The sequence below is a fragment of the Struthio camelus genome, chromosome 13, assembly GCF_040807025.1.
Source record: "Struthio camelus isolate bStrCam1 chromosome 13, bStrCam1.hap1, whole genome shotgun sequence".
Classification (NCBI taxonomy): domain Eukaryota; kingdom Metazoa; phylum Chordata; class Aves; order Struthioniformes; family Struthionidae; genus Struthio; species Struthio camelus.
Genome location: NC_090954.1, coordinates 11376113 through 11402392, shown reverse-complemented (window position 1 = coordinate 11402392; position 26280 = coordinate 11376113). Strand labels below are relative to the sequence as shown.

Genomic DNA, 26280 nt, shown 5'->3' with positions numbered 1-26280 from the left:
CGTACCACAGTAACCCCAGGGAACGCTGAATCCACTCACCCACAGCCACAATGGTGTTCATCCCAGGGCTGCAAACTGAAATCCAGTGCTTCAGCTGCAAATCCATCCTCCTACTCACCTGCCTCTCTGTTAAAAAACGAAATAAAATAGAGTAAAATGAAATGAAATTCCCGGCTAAAACAGCTGTTCTAAGAGGTGATAATGCTGCTGAGGGGTACCAAAACTTTTTGGACATGAGTTCTTTCTTTAATCCATTTCATTTCACCTCCATGTGACCTCCTCCATTAGCAGCTGTAATTGCCTCATTGTTATCTGCTTAAAAAGTCATATAAAGGATGTTATTACAGTCGAAACCCAGAGAAGTACAAGGAAAGATGGAAGAAACATCATGGAACTCAAGAAAAGTTCAACATTTTTCTCATTTTCTTTTGGGTGACACCAGGAGCTAAAGCTGGAGAACAAATTTTTATATTTGAAAACAAGGGTCAACAACTTACAGCATGGAGGCCAGAGATAGCACAATGGCACATACAAATGTCATAAGCAGAGTTGACAGCGGGGATTGCAGCTTCTTGAGGTACCTATGAGCAATAGGTCTGCATAGCTCCTGGTCCCACCTGATTCCAAGTGCAGCAGGACAGGAACATTACTCCTCTCCACAAAGGTGAGGTCTTGCCAATGCAGTGAGCTGTCAGCCTATGGTGTATTGCCAACAGGCTCAGCCTCCCAGGTAGTTAAGAAAAATGTCATCTATCATATCTCTCCTGAGAGACTGCCAATCGTTATTTAAAACATATGTCTTATTTAGAAGTAATTATATGCAAAAGATAAACAGAAAACAGTTTTATTTCTAGCTAAAGCTAAACTGATGCTAAGAATTTGCAAAATATCCTACTTCCAGAACTAAGCTAGACCTTTTGGCGACATCTCTGTACTCTTTTTATCAATGGGTTGGTTTTTTTTAATTTTCCTAATCTCTTTCTGTCTCTGCTCCATTCCTCCCTCTATCCACCCACACAATCCGTTTATTTTCTTCTCTACACCATTTCTCCACCTATTTTTCTTTTGCATGTTTGAAAGTAAAAAAAATTAGTCTCGAATCTCAAATAGCTTCAGGATTTTCAATTCTAGACTATCAAAGTGCTTTGAGACTAACTTCTTCAAATATTCCCCATCTCGTTGCCCTGCTAAGCTCCTCAGTGCCCTCCTAGAGGAACAGCCATCTCTGTTTAGGACCCACCACCTCATCTGGACATGGGAGCTGAAGCAAACGTGTTAGCAAAGGCTCAGAACCAGTCACAGAAAGACCACTGGGCACATCCTGACTCCCATTCCTCAGCAGTCTTGCCTATTCTTTGGCACTCCTCCAGAGAAGATGAATTCATTTTTCACATATTCACGTTCTCAACTGGACTTTGTAAGTCGTACACAGGAAAATTCTCCAAATTGTCAAAATACCTTACCGAGTACTGATACAACGTACAGAAGGATGTAGAGGAATTTTACATCAGCGCATACATGTTAAAAATTGCCTGTCTCTCCAGAAGACAGGTTCCAGTTTGGCTAGGTTTGATACAGGAATTAGCAAGTGACTTCAAGGCTGTTTTGTGCCAGGAGTCATAGACATTCACTATCATCCTATTCAGTGGTAGTATCCTGATCGAGATAGGATCTTCTGTGACCCTTCTTTGCTATCCCGACTTCAGCAAACAGCAGTACGGATGGAGAAGTTTAGGTCAAATTTAGCAGTTATCAGTGGGTTTGACCCTTTAAAAGGTATTTCTGTTCACTGTAGCCAAGTCCTACTTCTCTTTGCATGGTCATAATTGCCAGGACACTGAAGTGTCTGATAAAGTGATCCTGCTTTTCATCTGCAGCAGCCAGGCAGCAATGCAGGTGCAGGGCAGGGAATTTCAGCTGGAAATTTTAAGAGTGTCTCTACTGAGGGAGCATGGCTCTCAGTGAGCTCTGGAGGGACTCGTGGAGGGTGAAATACCTCCCTAGTTCTAAGAGGGAGCTCAGCAGGTTTGAAAACAGGACTGTGTGGGTCTTGTTGCACAATAACAGGTGGGATTTGATGAGTTAGGATCATTCCTGTGGCCATATGCATGCAAAAGTGCTACTATATTGTTAATGTAAAATTCAAATGTGAAAGAGACCACAACTTTGGCATATGCATCCCTTTAGATTTTAGAAATTACACATATTTACCATTTTGTGAAGTGTAATGGGGACAGCAAATGGTATTTCTTCTGCATAAAAATGAAGAGTAACTGAAAATCTGTTATGTCTCTGTATAGTTCTGATCAGAGGGGGAAAATGACTACAGATTTGTGGTTGACGAGCTTCGGAAAAGGTTCAGCAGAGTGTGAAAACTGACATTTAGCAAATAGCAATTCAACCTTCATTTTTTGTGAAGTTGCTTGAAATAAACTGCAGGTTTAAAACAAAATGTTTGGTCAGTAGTTACACTGGATATTGCTTGTCTCATTATTGCAGTTAATTAAAAGGGGGACAAATAGCCAAAGCCAGAGTCAGTAAGATTGTTAATATATTAAGATTTATTTTGGTAGAGTTATAAACTGAGTGTACAATGAACGGATATGCCACAGGAGTATCAGTGTCTGAAGGTCTATAAATGAGTTTTCAGAAATAGCCATCAGGTTGTAGCCAATTTGTCAGGCTAAATAAGCTCTTCAAATCCACTTAGGGAAGTCTATACATGTTTCCAAAGGATATCACCACCAGTATATGATGCATGCAGACACGCCTTTTTTCCAGCAGGTTTTATATTCTACTATTTCAAATCCTTTTTGGTTTTGCTATCTCCATGCTTCTCATTGTAGGTGATTTACTATTAAGTCCAATCTTTTTGGAAGGGAACAGAATATATTACTGAAGAAGAGAAAAAGTAAAGCATCACTGCCAAAAGGGTTGTAGACTGAATCTGTGTGCTAGCCACATGAGATATTAATCTACCTGACCCTTTTCATTTATGTCTGACCGAATGGCAGTTAAAAATCTCATGGTGGATGGACTTCAAAAAGAACTTAAAAATGGAAATCCAGATCAGCATTTGTTCTCTTCATAAAGTAGCTCTGATGTAGAAGACTGCATGCAAACTACTGGTGATAACGACTGCAACATTTGCATAGAACTGCACCCCTACCAGGAATCCTCTCATTTGAGTATTTTGGGTTACCACAAGCAAAGCAATTTCTCTTGTCAATGACAGCGTTCTGGGTTGTTCAGCAAGACTGTTCAGCAAACTGAAAAACAGAACAGGAAGATAAGGAATTTGCATCCTGCAGTCTTCTATCAATATAGGGCAGAAGAGCAAGCCTTGAAAGTAGTGGAGAGTTGGCCCAAACTCACTTATGGTCAATCACTGACTGTACCATGGAGAGGTGATTGAGTTATGGCCAGCCTCCCAGGGGTGGTTCTGTCATTACGCATTTTCTGTAACCAGGGCAGCGAGTGGAAGTCACTCCATTGTTGGACACTGTATCAGGTCACCATGCGCTTTCCATCCCATCTGTGCAGTCTGGCCAGGATTCTCAGTAGGAAGGAAAGGACTTGTGGTCAGAAACACAGCATCACTTGTTTGGATTCTGAATATCCACACAGACTGAGGAAACCGCACAAGTGAAGGTACTTGGAGCATGCTGGCTTGGACAGTGGCTCACACACAGTACGGCACTGAAGCTTTTGTCCGGTAATACCAAAACTCTGGCTTTAGAGCTCGTAGGGGCAGACCAGTCAAACAACATGTTGAGCCATGCTGAACTCGCTTTGCTAGTTCAAATGTGATAACCAATATTTTATGAGTTAATCTAGCAAGTATTAAATTGGCTCAAGTAGCATCTTTCCATCACGTTTTCTAATTTTCTGCCAGCTCGGGTGGCATTTGTCCTCCTGCAACCATCTGGAAGCCAGTATAAACTTAATAACGTGTGCTCTAAAAGCTAATGCTACGGGCTTGTGCTCATAAGCATAAACCAAAGCCATCTTACTGTAATACTGAGGGGCAATCCAGCTGTGCTGACATCTAGTTAATGTCTCCAAGGCTGTGGAAGGCATCTCAGTGCCAGCATGCCTTTATGCTACCCACATAGGGCTGTGTTTTGCCAGCCACTCATGCTTTGCTCCTTAGGGGCTCTTTGAAATATCCCAGCCTGAATAAAAAACCTTTATGTGGCTTGTTTAACTCAATGCCCTTCTATGGCACTTCAGCACAGGAGGAATTTCACCCATTTTCTATAAGTTAAAAAGAAAACATTTAAGCATCAGCTATTACGTCCAGACTACTATATAGCTGCCTCTCTCCCCACTCTCATGACTCAGGGTTACTATGAAATTTGGTGGCTCCCCGGATCTACAGGAGCCTTTGTGGTGTGCTCACCTTGGCTGCATTCCTGATGACAGCAGTTTATTATAAATTACAAAGCAAGAGGTGTCAGTGGCACCACTAAAGATTTGGAATGCTTTGTTTCTGTTGCTTTATCTTCTTCCTGGCTTGGTGACAGTACCTCAAGATAATACCCAATCTTAGCAGTCTCTTCTATAATTCCCGTTGAAAAGATTTCTTCCAATTTATGCCTTTTAATTAGAAGCTTTCGACCTGTAATTAGAAACTTACACCAACCCAACCTTTGTTTCTAAAAAGATGCATTTATGGTTTAGGCAATTATGGTAACATGAAAAGTAATTATTTTTCTCCAAGTGTGAAATGAGTATGCTCATTAATGCACCCACCAGGAGGAGGATTTTATTTTGTTTCAATTTGTTTTATTTTATTGCAATAAGTTACATAGCAAGGTATAGCAGACAAGTGAAATAAGGTAGATGGGGCACATCTAAGTACTGAGTCTGTTATTTTACCACACTACGAGCCTAGAGAACCTAAAGTCAGCAGGAGCAAAGGCGTGGTTGTTTGGTAGCGCCGAGTCCTCTGGTCAGCACGCCCAGCCCTGAAGAAATTTCCACACTGAGGCCATTACTTGGGCTGGTTTGTACCCAGAGTACAAGTTATGAGAGCTGCTTGGTGGTGAGATTTTGTAATAAAAACAATTACAGGCCCTTAACTTCTAGATGGTGGTATCAGTCATGGTTCTATGGCTTAGTTAGGAGCAGCTATTGAACCTGCTCTGGGATAATGCCATTTACTGTCCCTGTTCTGAACATGCCAGAGGAGTAGACATCTGTCCCTTCCTTTTCCACCGGCCAAAGCAGACACTGCTACTGTATTTCCATGTTATTTCATGTAGCGTCTTGTGTGGCTAGTGACTAGCACAGATTATATTAATATAGAGGGCTGCATTCTCAGACCCTTAAGTCTCGCCGGCGGTTGCTGTGAGTTTGTTACTTATCTCCGTGTTGCCAGCTGATAACATTCTGCCAAGTGGGCAAATTGGCATTGTGCTCCCAAAGGGAGCTCCCGCCCCTGGACTGTACCAGCAGAGGATATGACCCTGCATATTCAGCCCTGTCTTCTGGCCACAGCCAGGCCTTGTTGCATAAAGCTTTCCCACCATTTGGCATTTTAATGACTCTGGACGTTAGAGCTTATTGGTGAAGGCTGAAAACATGAACACCGCAGGATGGAATAATCCTTCGGACAGTTCTCTGCTCGGGGCCATCAGGCATGGTAGAGGTTTGGAGCAGGAGCAGTCTGCTCACAACCCACCGGGGGCAGAGAGTGAAGCTGCAGTCATTTATATACTTAGAATAAGAATAATTCATTATGCGTCTCTGAATCTCTTCCTTGGCCACTTAAACGATCATCTCTTTAAACCACATCTGTATTTATTGCACATCACTTTAGACTATCTCCCAATTTCTATGATAATTTCCTTCTGTGATTTATAAGCAACAGAGTTTTTTAATTATCCAGATGATTTTAATTTTCTCAGCCATACCTCCATTTCGTTAAACATTAATCTCATGCTTCTTTCTTTGACTACCTCTACCACTTCACCACTTCTCCAGTTCATAATGAAACTAGATCTCAATAGTATTACATAGAACATTTTTCTCCCTAGATTAATTTGATATCTTCTTTCTTTTTGTCCTCTAAATACTATATCTGGCTTCTTGTAAACCATTCCAGAGATTACTTAAAAAGTCAAAAAAAAAAAAAAACAACCCTGAAACGTTTAGGACAACTTGGCATAATTACATCTCATTCAGCCATTCCTGTCTTGCAGCATGGTAGACAGTAGCAAAGAATGTACAATTATATTTTGATTTGTCCATGCCTTTCTAGCTTTACTCCTTTTGAGCACCTCTGAACAAGGTGCTGCTATGTTACAAACATGTAAAGTGTACTAGAAGACTGAAATGAGGGATTTGCAGTGTGTTTGGAGGAAGTGCATACTCAAACTTTGTCTTTTTGCTGAGGGTTGACTTTTTTTTTCAGAAGACAATGAAAGTGGTTCTCTCCTGCTTAGCTCTGCCAGTGGAGGGTTCCTATGAGCTGGTTTCTCATTTGTCTAGACCTGCTAAAATCTTTGTTCAATTTTAGCTGAGTACCCTTCTAATGCTGGCTTTGATCTGTTTTGTAATGGTTTCAAACTGCTACTGTTGCTCAGTCACCTTTGTCCCAGAGTCTTCGTCTGTGATGTAGTTTAAGATATTTCCATTACATGGTCAGAAGAGTGTTATTTTAGCATGGACTGTGTTTAGGAAAAGTCTCCTAATTGCAGTACCTGCAGCTCAAGCTAGGTGAAAAATAAATAAAGTGGTTCTTTTGTTCTTAAGCTGAAGTTAGCAAAGCCAGCAGCAGATTTATAATGCTTCTTGTGATTAAGCGCTACCTTTTGTATTGCAGCTGTAAGAGCTCTATTTTTAAAAAAAGGCAAAAGGGAAAAGAAAAGTTGTAAAATGAGATTTAAGGCGTTACCATGAGATTGAATTAGCAGGACTGAAGCAGGGGAAAATGGTCAGAATTGGATAGGTGTAGCACTATGAAAGGGGAGAATGAAATAAGCACACAGGAATGGACACGCACGCACGCACGCACGCTCGTCCATCCATCCAGACTTGCAGAATCCGAGCAGGAAGAAGTGTGAGTGGAAGAATATAGCAATAACACCAGCAAGATAAGATAACAGGAAACAGTGCACTGACAATAAGCCCTGGAAGGGCTCATTTCTGCAAGTAGCTGGTTTGATGTACTATTTGGATGCATCATGAAGAATTAACACATATTTATGCAATAAATTCACCAGGCTCCCCATCCAGAAAAATATTTAAGCTTGTGCACAATTTTAAGCACAAGGATGAATTCATATTGTTTTCTCAGTGCTAATCTCCTTCTTTTGACTCCCTCATCTATACTCAGATGGTGTAACATCTCTTTGTGTTGTCCAGATACAGAGAAGCACAGTTGTTGCATCCTTCGCCGTTTGAACTGCACTTCTTCCTGGGTCAGTTAGAAAACTCTGATATCCAAAAAAAAAAACATCATTAGACCTCTGCCACTGTCAGGTCTACTAATAGACTTAACTGAATTTTTCTTTGGAATTAACCATGATTTGTGGATGATAGCTGAAAGAAACTTCATTCATTGTCCTCGAGATCCTGTTAGGAATTATGTGTGGTTTTAGATCACAGGCCATAACAATGTGTTTCAGAGTGTGGCTGCACTGGAATTGTCACTTAGTATGCAGCATAAAGACTGGAAACTGTACGGTGATGCATGCTCTCAAACTAGAGAGTATTTACAGCAATAGCCAGGATTTACAATTGGCTGCAATGATAATAATATATCCTTGTTTACTTCTGTAATTAATGTTCTTAAAGAAAATGCCCTGGAAACCTCTCATAAGCAAGATTTATTTCCGTTGATTGAGACTGTAATCAGATGTTACCATTCAAATAGTAATTGGTGCACTTCATTAAAATGTAATGGAAAACAAGATTTATGTCAATGCTAGGCAATAAATAACAATGATATGTGTCTTCTTGTTAACCATAGTATCTACTGTAAGCTTTCACAGTACTTCCAGCTTTTGTGCCGTGCCATGTATAACATCAGATTACATCGAAATTGTGCTATCTTGATTAGGAATGAGAGGGGGATGTGTATTTTTCCCCTCTTGATGTTAACCTTTCCCTATGGTGTACTAAGATCAGCTTCTTTTGCTCTTTTCCTATTTTACGTTAAGCTCACTGTAGTTGCTGTGTTTTAGTTCATAGTGATTCTAAACACAGTTTAGAAATGCCAGTACCTTCCACTACAAAGGAACAAGATGGAAATGTAGTTAAGGGTAGGGCTCAGGTCAGAGCCTTTTGCTGCTTGAGAGATTAGAAAGCTTTGGTTGAATTTATCTTTAGTTGAGGTTTTCACCAGGTGAGTCCCAAACCAAACCCCTTGTTCCTCTTCCCAAACTTTTTCTGTTCCGCTACAAGCAGATATAAGGCAATTTAAAAAAAAAAAAAAAGCAGGAAAGTCTTCTAGAAATGGAAATTTAAGCAGCGGCTTCTTTATAATCCAGTAAAAGCTAATTACCTTGCAATTACTGGGAGACAAGTACTGTGTTTCCTTCTGTAGGAAAGTATGTAAGATATATGTAAGATAACACATAAATAATGGTGTTGCAAGTATAAGTCACTGTGAATGAGTGATCCCAATGATTTCATTGAAACAAGGGAGTTAAAAACTGAAAACAAATTTCAACCTGAGATACTAGTTCATTAGGGGCAAATTGATAGAGCTTTACGTTTACTTGCTAGCATAATTTACCAATTGTATGAGATGTAAGCAGGCACAGTGGTAACACTGGCTAATTTTATGCTCAATGTGAAATGTTATAGTTGGTCAGATGGATACCATAAGAAATAATTAGAGTCATTAGAAATAATGGGCTACAGCTGCAGTAATACAGGCTCTATTCTCAGTCCAGAGGCTTCTAAGCAAAATTAAATTAGCTCATGTTACTACACTGCTGCATCATATGCTCCTGACCTCCTGAGAGTAAACTACTCTTTCCATTTCTTTACTGCAAGCAAAGTTTGTGCCCCATGCAGAGAAGTCCCATGCTGAGGACAAAAAATTCTAAGGTTTGGGCCATTCCTTGCAGGGAGGAAAAAAATCTGGCAGCAATAGGCTGCCATGTGTATCCCATAAGATTTATTCCCAGCTCACGTTTACCCCTTTCACCTGCTGTGGCTCATCCTTCTCCTATGCTGTGCAGTCCTCTAGCAGCCTACGATACCAGCCGCTGCTAGTGGAGTAGCACTCCTGCTTGCCGTGGGCCACCGCAGCTAGTTGTCAGTGAACTGCAAATGCTGTTGGTGTCAACACTAGACCCAGGCCAGTATGTTCTCCCCGTGAAGTATTCGTATTGAGCTTTTTTTTTTTAATGGAAATAATGTCCACTTTATTGAAAGCGCATCACCAGTCCCCACATGCTGTTGGTACTGCCTTGGTGTCTGTAACATCCTTCCTTCTTCCCAAATTCAGAAGGCCGTTCATAATAATAATAGGAAAACTATTATTTTGGAGGGGATGAGGAGGGGAGAGGGACAAGAAGGAAATATCGTCTGTGCTGCTGGTGTGATTAATGTGACCGATTATGATAAAGGAAATGAAAACTAGAAATCTGGGTAAGTAATGGTCTTTCCAAGAGAATTAATTTCCCTGGAACCGTGGTGCAAACTTGTATGCTGACCTCCCTTAAATTACTACTGAAGTTTTCAAAACAAAGCAGGGATGGCACTGAAAATTTTGCTCTCTGGTTGTTTCCTAGCTGCACAGACTTTCCAGTGATAGTAAGAGGGGGATTCACTGGAAGATGCACACATGCCATCACTTTCCTTTAAAATCAGAGATGCTTCAGTGACAGATTTGAGTAAATGTGCTTAAGAGGCACATTTAACACTGTCCGTTAAGCATGGGTGCACTGGAGAAAGGCTTCACCCATATTAATCGTCATGCACATTGCTTTGTGGGCAAAGGATGCTCAGTGGGAGGAACAGGACTAGCCATATTTTTGATGAGGATAAGAGCTTAATATTGCAGCTTTGGAAAGACTGGTTATCCATCTGCCAGACATCTGTCTTTGACTGGGGTACTTACTTGGCCTCAGTTATTACAGAATGTAACCGCTTCACAACCATTAATGTCTTCTCCTCCTCCCTGTGGAGTTGGGAAGTGCCGTTACCTCTGTTGCAGAACTAAGAAGTGAGTTTAAGGGTCAAATTTGTTATGGCATTTAGGTACTCAATGGGATTTTCAAAAATGCATGACACCTGTTAAGTCGATCCTGGGCACTTTGGTACTTTTGAAAATCCCATTGCTTGTCTCTTTCCTTTTAAAATTTTTGCATCATGTGGTAATCTGGGATCTGTAGTAAAGCTGGGAACTGAACAAAGGTTTCTGTGTTGCAGGCTGTCACCCAGGCCAGAAGACTAGCTCTTCATGCACCTATTAGGGTACTGATAGGTGGGACAGGAGCAACTTTATGGCACTGGGAGAAAGTAGCAGATCTAGGTCCTGAATTCATCAACAATATTTGAAAAACAGTATAACTCTATGGGTAGCAGCAATGTTGCCCTCCCTTCACAGAGAGGTCAGAATCAGGTCCTCAAAGTCCTGGAGCAAAAATAAGCACCGCCTATGGTCAATAAAAGGGCTTATGTGCCAATTACTGGGATGGAAAATTCAAGAGCAGGAGCAAATAATGAAACAATCTATATTCATGCAGCCACCTTTCTAGCCTGCCGCTGTAAGTACAGGCTTACACCCAGACTGGAGATGTGAATCCTACTGACAGCCCCAGAGTACCATACTGGAAAACAAATGTTGATTTTGAACAAATTATCTGTTCATCGCTAAATCATTTTCTTTCATTATTAGTCTCCAAATTGGTTCTGCTCTGGAAGACAGAATTAGGTTTAAAAGCAGAGTGTCTCTTAAACACTTGCTTAAAATGAAAAAAATATTTGGTAAACATTACTCAATCCCCCTAGAGCATAAACTCCTCAACTGCTTTCTCTGCCTTTGCATAGATTTCCCAGCTCCTGGTTTTAGACAGATGTCTCAGGGATTCATTCAGGAAATCAAAAAATAATTAAATTAAAATAAATCTCTTACAGTCATATGTTCCTCAATTGCCAAGGAAAATTTTATTAAGATCTTTCTGTCCTCACTTACAAAAAAGTCCTGTGCAGGCAGATGGAGTTACACCAACATCAAACAGGTGTAAGAGAGAGAAGAAGGCGGCTCCAAGCCCAGAACATAACTACAAAATCATACAGACTTTTAAGCACAAGTTTCTCATCACTGAAAGAGCTATACTTTGCTGTTATAGCACTTGAACTCATTTCCATAAATTTAAGGTTCTTAAAAAAAATTGGGCTTTAAAATGATTTTTTTAACATTAAAGGGATGGTGTTTAGTCAATTCAGCATGTCAGCAAGATTGCAGCCATCTGAGCTAATGATGTAGAATGGCAGAGGCAGGGTTAGCTCACCTAACATTTGAAAAACGGACATGCTGCTGCATGGAGCATGGTGGGTTACGGGGTGGCAGCAAAGCCCTGGGCATGTGTGACTGTCCCATGTTACACCTGTGACTTCTAGGAGATGCTCAGGATGGACATTTGTGTCTCCATGAAGCAGAAATCTCTGTAGGGATTAGGATGTGTCTAAAACTGCATAGCTTTTCATCAGTATTTTTAAGATGTTGTTATCCTCCCTGTAGGTTTCAGCTGGGAGGAGGAGGGAGAACAACTCAGTCACTTTGTACGTAGGACTAAAACTTTAGGAAAAAATGTTATCTAATAGACTTCCAGGTACTCGTTAGGTTGTTCAAAGGATGAATTTAACTCATTTTGATGTTACGGGGATCTGTGTGCACAGGGGAAAGTACACAAGCAGAAGGTCCTCTTCTGGTACATCCAATTTAGGATAAGATCCTCTTGTTTTTCCTGTTCTCCACACTCACCTCTAAAGCCCTGTTGTGGGAGTGGAAAGCTGCTACTCTAAAGGGCAGGAACTGAGTGCTCCTGCAAATAAGTACGTTTGCACTGTGGTGTCTGAACGCTTGTTTTGCACTTAAAGGATTTATTTCTCAGTGGGCAGAAGAGCTGCAAGATTAACAGATGAACAAATGACAAATGACAGCCATGACATCAAAGAGTCACCTGGCCGTAGTTCTCAGGGATTATTTTATCTGCAGATTAGCTCAACTGTCTGGGATTGTGGTACATCCTCTAGTGAATTTAGCTGTAGTGACTGAAAGCATTACTGGCCCCTTCTGTCTGCTTTTTTTCTCCAGAGGATCCTACCTCTGGAGCAGAGACAGTAGATGGGAATGTATGCCTGTGTCTCAGCCGTTATAGTGCAGATCCTTGGGGGTTTAGTGCCAGCAGAGGATCCTTAGTGGTTCAGAGTGGGCACCGGCTTCTGAGCTGCACCCCAAAATATGAGAAAGTGTTGTGTCTCGGGGCACCGGCTTCTGAGCTGCACCCCAAAATATGAGAAAGTGTTGTGTCCCTGGGCAGAAATTTCTGTGACATGGTGGGGCAAACAGTGCGTCAAGTCACCATAAATAAAGCCACCATAGTGCATGTATCAGAGCCCTAAGATCACAGGCAATGACTATTTTTACCATAAGGAAATTCTAACAGATGTTGGTAGGGCAGTTGTTGCAATTGGAAGGTCAGAGGGAATCATACCCCAATGCCAGTCATTTTTAGCAGGCTTTTTCTCCTTCATGCAGTCTATAATTCAGTCAGGGGGAAAAAAAAAAAGTGAGTAGCAGCAGTCAGCCTTAGGTTCCTCGTACAGGAAACAGCCAAAGGGTGATAACAGTGGAGGGGTCAGAAGAAGGTGTCTGTAGGATGTGCCCTCCCTGTGGAGAGCAAACACATAGCAGCTCAGAAAGACTGTGCAGATGCTGCTAACTGTGAGACCCCGCTCACTCCTTGTACTGCGTACACCTTAGTTCCTCCCTGAAGATTAGACTTAGTTGGGTCAGGCAGGAAATTACAGATAAGTTTGGGATCTTGAGGGAAACATGTTTGAAAACCAGTGAGATGAAAACACCAACAAGAGGCAAGACATAACTTGAAAAGTGCCATACAGAGGGAACTGTGCCTCTGCTTTATTGAACTGCTGGCTGCAATAAATACAGCTGAATTCCCTCAGTTCCCCCATAACGTTATCTCAGTACCAGCAGGAGTCCATTTAAGAATACACTTGCACAAATGAATATATATAAAGAGCAGAGAAACAGCTGAAGTGCCACTGCAGTAACACAAGCAAATCCAAAAAGACACCTAAGCATGCTTAGTGGTTGTGTGCTGCCCTTGTGCTTTAGTTTTGTCCGTATGCTCACTGCTGCCTGCCCAAACCATTCCTGCAAAGCAGAGGATTTTCCGTTTAAGTTCCCCTGCCCAGTTCATCTGGTGAGATCATCGTCTAGATCCTGCAGTGATACAGTAAATAAATTGTAGTGGATCAACTAGGAAGACAATCCTGAGAGCTTTATTATGAAAAACTTCTGAGATTCACATTCTGAGACTTTATAATGAAGAAGAGACAAGTATAATATGAGACTTATGAATGGGTAATCAGCAACAAAGAGTGAACCTTGCACCTTGAAATCTTAAAGCGTTAACCTCGATGGTGCCTGAAGTAAAAGAGTTGGCTGTGTTAGTCAGCGCTAAATTAGAGTTGACAGATCTCTATATGACTTATCCACCATTAGGAGGGGTCAAAGCCCTGCACGGGAGGGCCTGGGTGTGAGTAGTGTGATGTGAGCGTAGGACTAGAGGCCAGCAATCATTGGGTGTTAATCTTTCTTTTCATCGGTTTTCTTAGATGTCATTAAACATTTCTATACCATTACAGGGTGTCATGAGGTTTCCAGGGCATTTTCTTTAAGGGCATGTCTCTGTGTGTAGGTGTACTGCTTCGGTAGTAACCCTAGCGGGTATTGCTTAGTTAGAAATCTGAGCTTGTATATGGGCCAGTTGATTATAGGGAAAGCTTATTGCACTTTGCATCTTGTTCCAGCATTTACAGCATAGCAAAGTTGACACGCAATGCTATCAGATTGGACTAGTGATGTGTTTTATCCATTATACATTAATTCTTTCCATTGACTAAAACGGCCTTAGATTGGAAATTCATTAGATGCCTAAGGTGCCTTGCAACGGCCACTCAGATTTTGCAAGAAGGCAACCTAAAATTAAGTGTGACTATTCAACCCACCAGGTTCTATAATTCTTTTTCTGTTACAGACTTGAGTCACCTACGCGCGCGTTGGTGATGGAGGCTCCAAAAGGCATTGAGATCAACGCCGAGGCTGGCAGCTTGAAAGCCACATGCAGGACAGAGCTCAGGCTGGAATCCAAAGATGGAGAGGTAGGCAAAGGACATCAAGCCCTACAGCAAAAACAAACCAAGCCACACACCTGCCCATTTATAACCTTCTGATTCACTTAGGAGCTCCCTTTGAAATGCTGGTTTAAGAACAATGGTGCAGCGGGCCTTCATAGCTTAGTTTCTGCTCACAGTGAGTGAACTCACCGTATGCAAACACAATTCTCTTTGTGGAGAAGGCTGATTCATTATTTTTAAAGTGCTTGAATAATAGCGTCTGTTGTTCAAGCAGATTTATGCAGCTGTAAAATACTTAGTACTCCTGAATTTTCTGTTTCCTTGTCACTTTAAAACAATATTTACTTTGCCAACATAATTAAGTCTTATATCATAGATTTTTCTATAAGAAGAGCTTAACTCACCTGTACTGATCTGAAAAGCTTTTGTAGCTGATGTTTTCATTCTGGAAAGAAAAGGAACTTTAGGAAACACAGGCTATCACACTGGGGAAACTTCCAAAGGGGAAGAGAGAATAACTAAAAACTGTATCACAGAACAAGAGTAAAATGGTTTTGATTTAAGTCTTTTCTCAAAAATACATGTGCACACAGTTCTCATCCTCTCCTCCCTCCACAACAATGGAAGACACGGAAGGATGTGGCTGAGAAACACACTGAGGAGCCCAGCAAGAGCCTTGCCAGAAAAATACTTGTGTTGAATATGAGCCTCCTAGCAATAGGCTGCCAAGATTTCCTAATGATTTCCTGTCTTTATATCAGGTGTCATACATAAAATAGGAGTTCTATTGCAATTCCCTTTATTGCTGTAAGTTAAAATAGTCCAAGCCCAGACTAGAGGGGAAAAAAAAACCACCCTGGAATGACAGACTGCAATTGAAATCCAGGACATTTCACTACTGCAAACAATTGCCTTAATATTTTTAACACTAATTTACTTTTAAAATGCATATATTGACCTGTCTCTTTGAGGCGATTAGATGGTTGGATACTAAAACTGAAGTGGAGACTCTTACTATAATTGCAAGATAAGAGCAGATACTGTCAGTCACCCTATAATATTTTCTTCTGCAGGTTATCTTACTGTGCTCTTCTCTGTAACATTAGAGCACTTTCCTGTAGCTGCCATGTGTCTAAAAGCTGCCACATGTTCATTTTAGCTTTCTGTTCCGTAAGGAGAAATTCAGGCAATTGTTGGTCTGTTGCAGCATTGCAGTTATTCTGAACACGCATAAAAGTGCTCTCCACAGTCAGTGCTGTGAGCCTGCAAGTGTAAACACAAATGAGAACCCAATGCCAGAAGTGCCAGCGGAAGAGGGGAATTGTTGTTGTGTGGATGTGAACTGTACACACTTCCCCAGTAGCAACAGGGGCGCTTACGGTATGCTGCTGGGTGCTGTGTGAGGAAAGTTAATCCAAACACCGAGGTGCCTCAGGAAGCTACGAGGCCAAGAAAACACAAGAGGTAAATTAGCAGATAAAAAACAGAGGTTTTAAAAGGCTCAAGGTAAAGACAGGTAATATCCTTACCCAGATTTACATCAGACTTTTCCCCTTCTTCCACGCTTAATACACTTGCTTGCTCAGTTCAGTTTCTAGCACCTCAGTTTTCCAAAAGAAGCTTCTTTAAACAAGGTCAAAAAGAACAGCTCTCCACTAATGCGCTCTTTCTCTTTCTCTCTTTCCCCTTACAACTTCAGATAACGTTGAATTCTGCAAAAATCAAACTACCTAACTTGCCTCAAGGATCTTCCTCTTCTGCAGGGTCCAGGCAAAAAATCTACGAGCTCTGTGTGTGTCCCAATGGGAGGTTATTTCTGTCTCAGGCAGGCACTAGCTCGACCTGCCAGATAAATACAAGCGTCTGCCTTTGAGAGACAATTTGCAGTGGGGCATCGCAGGCAGCACAAAAGCCAATTCTGGTCTCACAGATTGCAGCTGCCAACTATTTTTACTAGAACACAGAAAGCCTATCAAAGACTTTTTTTGTGTGTGCGCGCGCGTGTGTGTGAATATATATATAAAAATATATATATAAAATATATATATATATATCCTCTGTGTAAAATGATGTTTCAGTACAAGGAATCCCAGGGTGACCCTGTTACATTTGTGTAGCATTTTTCTTTCTCATGTCAAAATTTACTGATACAATCTGCTGAATTGAACTTGATGGACCCTTCTGTATTAAGATATTCTGACGATCACCCCTCGTTATTGATCATGTTCTCAGAGCGATGGGATTGCTGGCTCATCAAGAGCATGGAACCATTGTAGACCTAGCAGCATACAAAAGGGAGGGTAGCGTCTCTGATTACTTTTGCACCGTTAAATTGGTGGCTTGAGAAAAACGAAATAGCCTGACATGCTGTACTGATGGCCTAGAGTGATCCAAGATACCTGGGATTAAACTACACTCTATAATTCTCACCTGAAGTGGGGCTCCCTGCGAGGAAAAATGAATTTCATTGCCTTATTCTTCCCAGCCCTTGGCCAGGAGGAGAGTCCAGATCTTCTCACTGGAATAAATGTGTTATATGAAAGGAGTCTAGATTAGCCTGAACATGGCAAAGGATGTTATGTACTATTCAGATGGTACACAGTCAGTATGCGAAGGACTGGTATTTGGTGGTCTCTTAAGGGAGTCCCTTCCACTTCCCAAGTAGGAGTTTAACAGACCAAGGGAATTAACAAACACATGAAGGTCACTGTCACTGGGAGAAAAATTGAATCGAAGCCAACTTAGTTAACTTCCCTGAATCTTGCATTGAAGATCTCTGAAGAGGTTATGCTATTATCCAGCATCAACTGGAACACTAACCTAAAGACATTTCCACGTTAAGAAAACTAGTGATGTATTTAGTTTTTGGAAAGAAAATAAATTTAAAAGTTGCACTCAACAGAAAAATCCTGAACCTCCTTAGCTTACAGGTGTCCTGGATCACCCTACAATCACTGTGCTACCACTTTAATTTTGAAAAGATTTAACACAGCCTGTGAAGGTGAGAAAATTTAAGATTTGGACATCACCTATCTGTGAAACAGAGAAGTTCATACAAGCTAGAAGTGTAATCTAAACTTTGTGCTGAAGTTTATATCATCTTTCTTTTCAGGAAACGCAGTCTGAGGTAGCTTACATTTTATGTATGTTGCAAATATCAGAGACGCTGACAATGAAACAGATTTTTTTTTTTAGTAATTTATAAAGATTGTGACCAAGATTACTGGAAAGCAAGGGCTTTGGATACTGGTTCCTCTAGAACATGAGCCCCAAAACTTCTGTGATTGAACCTTTTCATGGGTGCTTTTTTTCCTTATTTAAGTCTAGGAGTCACTTATGGGCAGGATAAAACATGAGATCTGATCTGGTAACATTATTTCTTCTGTTCAGGTTTTGAAAAGTAATGAGGAGAGCCCGGATCATTGAATCCTGACCCATAATTGCATATAAAAATCCTTGAAAAACTAATGGGATAATAATCTCAAAAACGTCTAGGTCCCAGTAAATCTCATGAGGGCAGCAAGGTTTCTAAGTCACTGAGATGCTTTTGAAAACATCACCTCATGTGCAAATATGACAGATCTGTGCCCATCCTAATGGTATCTAAGAAAAGCTGGCATTCTTTAAGCAACTTTCAAGATAAAATGTAGCCAACAGAGAAATATTTGAAATAATTTAGCCAGTTTCTTTTTTACATATTTCCTTGTATTTTCTTGTGGTCTGAAGAGTACCAGGGTTTGGTGGGGTTTTTTTGTTTGTTTGTTTCTGTTTTTTAAATGAACAGTTCTAGTCTAATCCAAAGCTGACTGGACACAATTGAAAGTTTTTCATTGCCCTTCATGGGCTTTGGGTTAGATGTTGCTGCCTAACAAAGCAACACTCCTATAAAATTTATACCTGATAGAGGATTGGATGATCTACATTTATTTCAATAATGCTGTTAGATTAATTAACAAATTCAAACTCTCTGTTAATTAATGATTCCTGTAATTATTATGTCTTGAGTCAATGTTTGAATGCAAAGGGTCACCCAGGGTAACAATTGTATTGGGACACAGGACTATACCATCTCTGTTCAAAGAGGGGAATTGTGCCTATGCCTTAAGTCAATGCACTCAGCAAGGAGAAGCACATCATATTTATCTTGTTATTAAAACTAGTTTATTTGGGGGGAGGGACAAGAGGGTGTTGTCACCAGGTGTCTTAGGAAGTGGTTGTGCAACATAAAACAGATATTAATGAAATGCATTAAGACTGTAGGGGCACCTAGTGTGATAGAGATGTTTTTTACCATGTTAAATATAGCAAAACACTGTGTATGTTACCTCCGGGACCATGACTGAAGTCCCATTCATAGTCCTGCATTTACTGTAGAATTTTTCCCCTGTGTCATTTTATGTTGATCACAAACCTTATAGCAAGCACAGCCCAATTCATAAACAAATCCCATGTGCAGAAGTGCATGAGCCATTGGGAAGAAAAGCGCTGCAGGAAGAGTCCCTGGTGCAGAGAACCAGTTGCATAGCCTTCCCTTCCCGGAGAGTTTTAATGCTAGTGAGAAACACTGGTTTGAGCGCACACACTGCCTCGGGAAGGACAGTGTTCCCTCAGTCCCGTGTTGCACCCCGAGAGGCAGGGCGGCTCAGTCTCCATCCCCTCACCCTCTGGCTGCTCTGCGGAGGATTTCTATTCAAAAACAACCGCGTTTTGAGTGGCCAGGCTTGTCAGCTGGCTCTTGGATGAGATTATCACCTTCTTATTTCATGAAGGCCATGAAACTGCTTAAGGACATCTGGCCATATACCAGTTTTTTGTGGATGTCAATGGGAGAGCTGTTAGGGAAGAGCCTTACACATCTGTGCCATCTCTATAAGAGACTTTTTTGCAGAAAGCTTCTCTGAGGTGAATAAAGGGGCACTTTAATGTCAACAGAAATGAATTCCAGTTCCTTCAATATATTTTACAATGCTGTTTCCACCTTAAAAAGCATAAAATGATATGCTGTATCAGAAGAGAAGGGTCGATGTTACAGAGATTGATCCCATATGGAGACTTATAAATCATTTGAGCCTCACTTGAATTTTAAGGCCATGGTTTAGATGATGCCACATGCTCTTGGGTTAGCTACAGGATTAATCCCCTGCTGTACAGCAAGTGACAAACCAGAGCAAACAGGACTGCATGTCTGAGGTCCCAGGGAAGAAAAGGCATTTTGTTTAAAAAGTAGCAGGCAGATATATCCAGCTTTCTCATGCTTCATAGTTTGTTCTGTGAGGGTCACTGTGGAGACGCAAGCTCACCTGGTGAAAGGCAAATGCATGAGACTTTGTCTTCCTCCTGCCTTGTCAGCAGCCCGATCAGCAGACATTTAATAAAGGGGATGTCTGTGCAGGGCTGCCCCTGCTTGATCACCAAGTATGATGTGACCTTTGTTAAGTTTAGGTTGCCTCTGCATTACTCGTAATTGCTTTACCTGTATGAGTTGGTTTTCCCCGAGTCCATTCAAATTAGGACCTTCCTGGCTGGAATTCTGTACATATCCTCTGCCTACCACTGTTAAAATACCAAAAATGATCAAAGGTTTGCATATTTCTTTATGAGCTGGGCCTGTAATTTAGTTCAGCGTTTGCTAATACAGGAGAACACATTTATCTGGGATAGGAATTTAGTTTTACCTCCCAACACAAAGGTAAGGCTCAGGTGGATGGTGAATTTGCTTCTACTGAAATCAGTGGAAGAGATGTCAACAGCTTTGCTGAGCTAGGACAGGATCTTTATAGGCGAAAATTCAGGGCACTGACGCTATGGAAACACTGCCAGTTATTTCAGTGGCTGGGGGCCTGAACCCTGACTCTGCGCTGTGTGCAATTCTGCATTGCAGCTATATGCATTAAAAACACATTGAAATGCTAATAAGCGACTGTGATACTAATGTCAATATACCTTAGGCAACCATGAATACTGCAGTTAAGTGCTTTTATGTATTTTAACTCTTAATTGTATAGGGCTTTGGGACCTTGTTAAGTTTGCTTTAAATGCCACACTTCAGTAAGCAGTCAAGAAATGACTGGCAGTGCTTACCTGTACACCAGTACCTTATCCATGCGTAATGTATGACCCTGCTGCTGTAATAGGTGAGTTAAGGTGTTGCGTTTCCTTTTGTTTTGTTTTTAAGCAAAGAGACTTTGCCATTAGCAAAAGCAGAGCTCCTAATACTGATTATGCAGCTCTATCCATTCTCCAAGTTTCTTTAGTTGTTTTTTGCTTTGTATGTATGTATATGTTTCCCAGCAGTCAGTGAAATGGTTAGCTTGACGGTACAAGGAAAACACTAACAAACAGAAAAGGAAATGTCATCCAAAGGGGAAGCCAACAACTATGGAAAATACATGTAAGGCCTCTCCTAGGTATACACTGTTAGAAAACTAAATACGTGCAAGAGTAACTTATATTTTTTTCTCTCAATCATGCTGTCAAGCAGCTGTATTTTGAAAAGGGTTTTTTTTTTTTTTGCTCCTTTAATCACAGTATATGAAAAGAAAAAAGTTTAAGACATAAGGCTAAAAATACCTTCTGTAGTATACCGTACAGCAACAGAATGATGTCTAAATCAAGAAAACACTCCTTAGAAATTGTTCCAAGGTTAAAGAAAGATTCCTGTGGAACTTGTGAAGATGTCAAGTTAGTTAGTGTCATGTCTAGTTTGGAATAACAGATGTTCTTAAAGGAAATTAGCTTTTGTTGTCATAAAATGCACGCGCGTACGCGCGCGCGCACACACACATATATGTGTTCACATACACTTGTTTACGAAATAAGCAGTTTTCTCCATATATGTGTGTGTGTGTGTGTGTGTACATATATATACACATGCACACAAACACATATATACATATATTGTTATGGCTTTAAGTTTCACATTGCAAAGAAGAGTGAGGCAAAGACCAAAGACTTATAGAAATTCATCCCTTCCCTAGTTGCCCTCACCCCTGAAAGGCACTAAGTGTAATGGTGCTTTTTGGACCTGGGCAGGAAGAATACAGGTTTATTGTATGGCTGCATTTGAGAGAATAAAGCGGCAGGAAGATTCTAACTTTGTTGATGAGGAGAAAAGGAAATAGTGTGAAATTCTTTAAATGTGTACAGAAGGCAGGGATGTCTGGAATTTGAAACATGAAGAAATATGGTACAGCATAAGAATTTTAAAAGATGCTGTCCCAAGCTGAAAGCATAAATAAACCAAATAAATATTATAATTGGCTGTTCACTTAACTGCACTCAAGCAGTAGCAGAGGAGGCACTCTGGCAGTGTTGGTGGCACTGTGGTGGATTTATCGAGAAGAGGCATGGTGCGCTCAGGCTCCATTTCAGTGACAACAGTAGAAAAACTAGCGAGACTACTGTAATAAGGCCATCTGAATCTTTAGTCTTAAAGAATTCATAATTACCCTGCTCAGTATAGAAATGTAACTGCATCATAATCCTTTCATTTTGAAAGTACGTACAATGAAAACAAAAACGTTAGCAGCTTTGCTCCTTTTTTTTTTAGAGCTGACATTTTCAATTTGGAAATGTCATAATCCAGAAGGCACCTGAGCAAATGTAGGGAGCATTTCTGTAAAGTGCTAGCAATCAGCAGATCAGGACTTTTCAAATCTGAAAACAACAGCTTTTTTTATCCCCGTTGTCATTGTTGTAGAGGAGTGCAATCACAGTAACATTTAAGTTTTCCCCACTTTAACCTTTTTCATCAATTCTAAAACTGCTGTGTAATATTTTGGTAGCCAGTATTCTGCCCACACTGGGCCACGTTCAGGTGGTCTGCATCCCCCAGATCCCTGATCCTGGCATTTCTCGTGCCTCTGAAGACCAAAACCAATGAGCAGGATGCATGGGGCAGTGGCACTTAAGAGAAATTAGGCCTTCTGCACAGAAGTTGCAATGTTTTCACAGCTGATGTAGCCAAGTCTATGGCTGTGACTGGAGCAGAGTTAAGCACTGATGAACAGATTATTCAAGCAAGAGTAGAGTGAATTAAATAAGGCAGGCAGAAGAGAAAGAAAAGAAAAGATAACAAATATCACCCGCATCACAGTAATACAACAAACATCTTTGCTTGCAATATTATATTTTAAATGATTATTGGCCATTTTACTAAATATGGTAGCAACTGTATTTGATCTTGCGTGGTTCATGGTGGAATTGTTGTTGCTGAAACCACTTACAGCTTAGGCTGTTTTTTAAGATTGCTAGGGTGTTGCTTCCATCCACAATAACCACAGTGGCTTGAGGCTTGGAAAGAAATTACAGTGAAGAGCTTGCGTTTAGAAAGCTTTTAACTACTGAGGTTGAAATGCGCACAGTTATGCACATACAGCCCTGAGGCTTTATCATTTAAGACTTTCTTGTCCTGCCACTTGAATTGTATTGTGCCCTTGTGAACAGTGACACATTTTCTTTATACAGGAAAAGATGGATATTTAAAGCTGCAAGATTTTTATCTAAAGTGAAGAAGCAAATGCAATCAGTGCATACCACTGAGATTTCCCATCCGAGTCACTTTAAACTAGAGATGTGAGTCGCTTAAAAATTAATTTGCTACAAGTGTAATTCCTGCCGGAAAGCTATCACTGTTGTCGCTCTGAGGAAATGTCTCACCTTATCACAGCTCAAAGTGCTGCGGTGGCTGTGAGTTTCTGTCACAAGCCCACTGGTAGGTCAGGAGCAGTGCGCTGCCTCTTCGGAGGAAGCTGGAGCTCCTTTGGGGCAACTGGTTGCCGTGAACAGGGTGAGCTGTTTGTTCGATTTAATCAGTCTTAAAAATGGGAAGGGTTTGTCCACTATGGAACTATACACAGTTCTATGTTTGTCTTGCATTTAATTTGTTTAATTTTTCTGCCATAAAACAGAAAGCAGAAGAGGGAGAGATTTCTACGTAAGTGTTGTATTTGTGGTATATCCTGCTGCCAAAAGCTTAAGATAAAGACTTGCAGCCTTAGGAAAAAAGGTCTTTTTTTCTAAGATAAAAAAGACACTTTGGAGCCTTTCATCCAGTTCTTCCCCAGTGGAAAGTCTCACCGTTTGTAACACATTTGCCATTATAGGAATTGGTCCATGCTTAGGTCATGTGCATCTTTGCATGTAACAAGAATTTAAAATTGCATTATACTCTCACATTTTTGCCCCATTCAAAAGGCTTAACTGCTGATAAGAGCTAAAGCTTCCTGAAGCCTGCTCCTGCTAAATGCATTATCATTTTCTAAAGCAATGCAGTTGCTTTGGTTTTTAAACATTTCCTCATAATGGAGTCCTTGAAGCATCTTGAGGCAGGCTCACTGGAGAGCAAAAGAATAATTATTTGTAGGCGGTTCTATTTTTATCAAAGGCTGGATTATGGTTGAAAAAATGCTGCTGTTAGAGTTCCTCCCACACTTAGTTAGCTATAAACACCACCTCCACCAATGCTGTAACTAGCTTTCTTACAGGATAGCTGCCAGTGGAGGAGGGAGTTAGCATCTTTTGCTAAGAGCGAGCATGCCAATTATGTCTTCTTCTGGGCCCTCCTCTGGGTTCGTGCCGCTAACAGCTCTTGATATCAATGCTAGCGATGTAATGGATAATAAAACACTTTGTCAATATTAATGATTTGACCAATTAGATGTATATGAAGTCCTAAATGGTATAAGTAACAGTGATAATTACTAGTCGCTGTCCTAACAAGCCTCTGAACACCTTACAAGCAGCAGTAGTAATGCCAGAAGGTGCAAGGGAGCAGGTCTTAGAGCCAGCTGTGCTTCTGTCCCCGCAATACCTGCATGGAGCCGAGCAGTCCCCCAGGGAGGGCATCCCGGGCACTCTGCCTCTGTGCAGGAAGGCTGTGAGCTGGGGAGGTCAGTGGGTGACTTTGCCCTTTCTCCTTGGTCTCCATCTCCTGGGCAGGCCCTCTGAGCAAGAAACAGGAGCGACGAGTGATGCTGCATTGAGGGACTGGGCTGGAGCAGTGCTGCAGGGCCTCTCGCAGCACAGCGATTTGACTTTATAGCTGATGGAGATGTAAATCAGGATTTGGCTCCATTGCTCACTAGCAGCCCACGCTGGCCAAGTGTTAGGCCTGGAAGATGTTGAGCCGTTCGTGCAACTGGAAGGAGGAGTCTGGCCGCCCTGTTGAAATCCCAGCCTGGGCTCTCCTCAGGGCAACACGGGAACAGGACTTCTCATGCCTCTGGGTTTTCCCCAAGGAAAGGGGCCCAGGCAAAGAGCTGTGGCAAGTCTTCCCGTAGCTGCCAGCTCAAGCTGCTGCCTAACAGCTGAGACGTGTTCGTGCAGCTCTTTTCCTTGCCACTACCACTTGCACGCTGGAGGCAGAGCTCAGCTGGTGCTTGTGCAGGTGGAGCGGAAAGGCCTCGCTGTGCTGAGCCTGGGCTCTGCTGCTCTCCCTCGGTGTTAGATCAGGGCTGTGCTGCTGGCAGCGAGCAGCTGCAAGGCGCTGCTGGAGGCATTTGCCTTCTTGTGCCCTTTTACGGGTTATCGGAGAGAGCGCAGAAGGAAGGCTTAACAAATCCTGCCCTTGCTCAGCAAAGCACAAGCGTGCCAGAAGCCTACTGAAGAGCAGCGCTGAGGAATTGCCATACACTGTGTTTACTGAGGGAGGACTCAGTTGATAGTGTTCACACATGGCTTTCTTTCTGAGTGAGAGCTTTTCCTGAGTAGCGAGCCAGATCTGGATGTGGAGCTGAACGGTGCAGTAGTTTGGGAGCAGGGCTGGGGCTGACCCGCTCAATCTGACTCAGCTCCTTTTCTTTCTTTCTTTCTTCCTTCCCCCTCCCCCTTTTTTTTTTGGCCAGAGCTTATTTTAATTCTTTCTTTGCCTTGCGTGAGTCGTGGTGCTCAAATGCCAGTAGAATTGTTGATGTTAACTCAATAAATGCTCCACATACATAGGTAAAACCAACCGCGAAACAACTTTCTGCTAGGCTTGAAGCCAAACCCCATTCATCTACAACAGCAGCATAAAAGGCATGACCCATATGCTGTAGCAGTTTTCATCCACGATAGTAAAATACCTTGTCTGACCTCTACTCTGATAACAATCAATGACCGTGATAGTGTAAACAGGACAAAATGAAGTTACAATCTCATCACAATTCTCATTAAGAAATTCAGATTGGTTTGGCTATTTTTTTTTTTCTTTCTTAATTTATGTATGTGTGTGGTTGTGTGGGAAAATATACAGCTTTTTTTTTTTTTGTATCAATAACATCAATCCTTGCACACTCTATGCAAAATTTTGTAAGCATTGCAATAATGCTATGAATTACACAAGGAACTATTTTAACTTTATTACACTTTCTGTATAAAAAAAAATTTGTATTTAAATGATTTCAACTGCAATCTTGTAAAATATATTAATAAAATATTGATTGTTAAGAAGGAAAGAGATGTTGTTCCTTTTTCTTTGAGCATGGCAAACGTGAATCGGCACTCAAACCACCATCAGTCTGTCAGAGCTGCCTGACTGGACCATCATAATGAGCCATTCTGCAGCATCAAATCCCTGGGTAGGTTCGGGCCAAAAAATGCTCCAGAGGCGGCAGTCAGAATCTCCACAGATTGCTGTCAGGAAAAAAAAGGTGCCAACCAAAATTAATCTCCCTTTTGCTAGAGGTTGGGTTACTTTCTTTTTTACAGCTTTATTGAAATTCTTTGCCAGTCTTGCCAGTCCAGCAGCATCGCGGCGCTGCGATCCGACCTGTGCGCCGCGAGCCTTTTGTAGAGGGTCATTGGCAAACACTTGTGAGGGAATTCTGCGGGAACCACGTTTTAAATATGGATTTGTTCACCCTGGATTTTATCAGTAAAGGCGACCGTTGATTGAGGCTCATTATCTGAAAGAACAGCGAGAATTCAGTCATCTAATCGAAAACCTGT

The 26280-nt window shown here is 41.4% G+C and overlaps 1 protein-coding gene across 8 annotated transcripts in view; it reads left to right on the top strand.

Moving 5' to 3' along the window:
- Positions 1-26041, top strand: part of SGCD (sarcoglycan delta) — a 361056-nt gene extending 335015 nt beyond the window's left edge. For 7 of the 8 annotated variants that reach the window (XM_068959760.1, XM_068959758.1, XM_068959762.1 and 4 more), the window contains 2 exons: positions 14253-14376; positions 16052-26041. In XM_068959760.1, the coding sequence (XP_068815861.1) occupies positions 14253-14376; positions 16052-16225 (298 nt within the window). In that variant the 3' untranslated portion in view covers positions 16226-26041. Of the gene's footprint in view, positions 1-14252; positions 14377-14945 lie in introns of all 8 variants that reach the window. The other variant, XM_068959765.1, reaches the window with a different exon arrangement.
- The last annotated feature ends 239 nt before the right edge of the window (positions 26042-26280 follow it).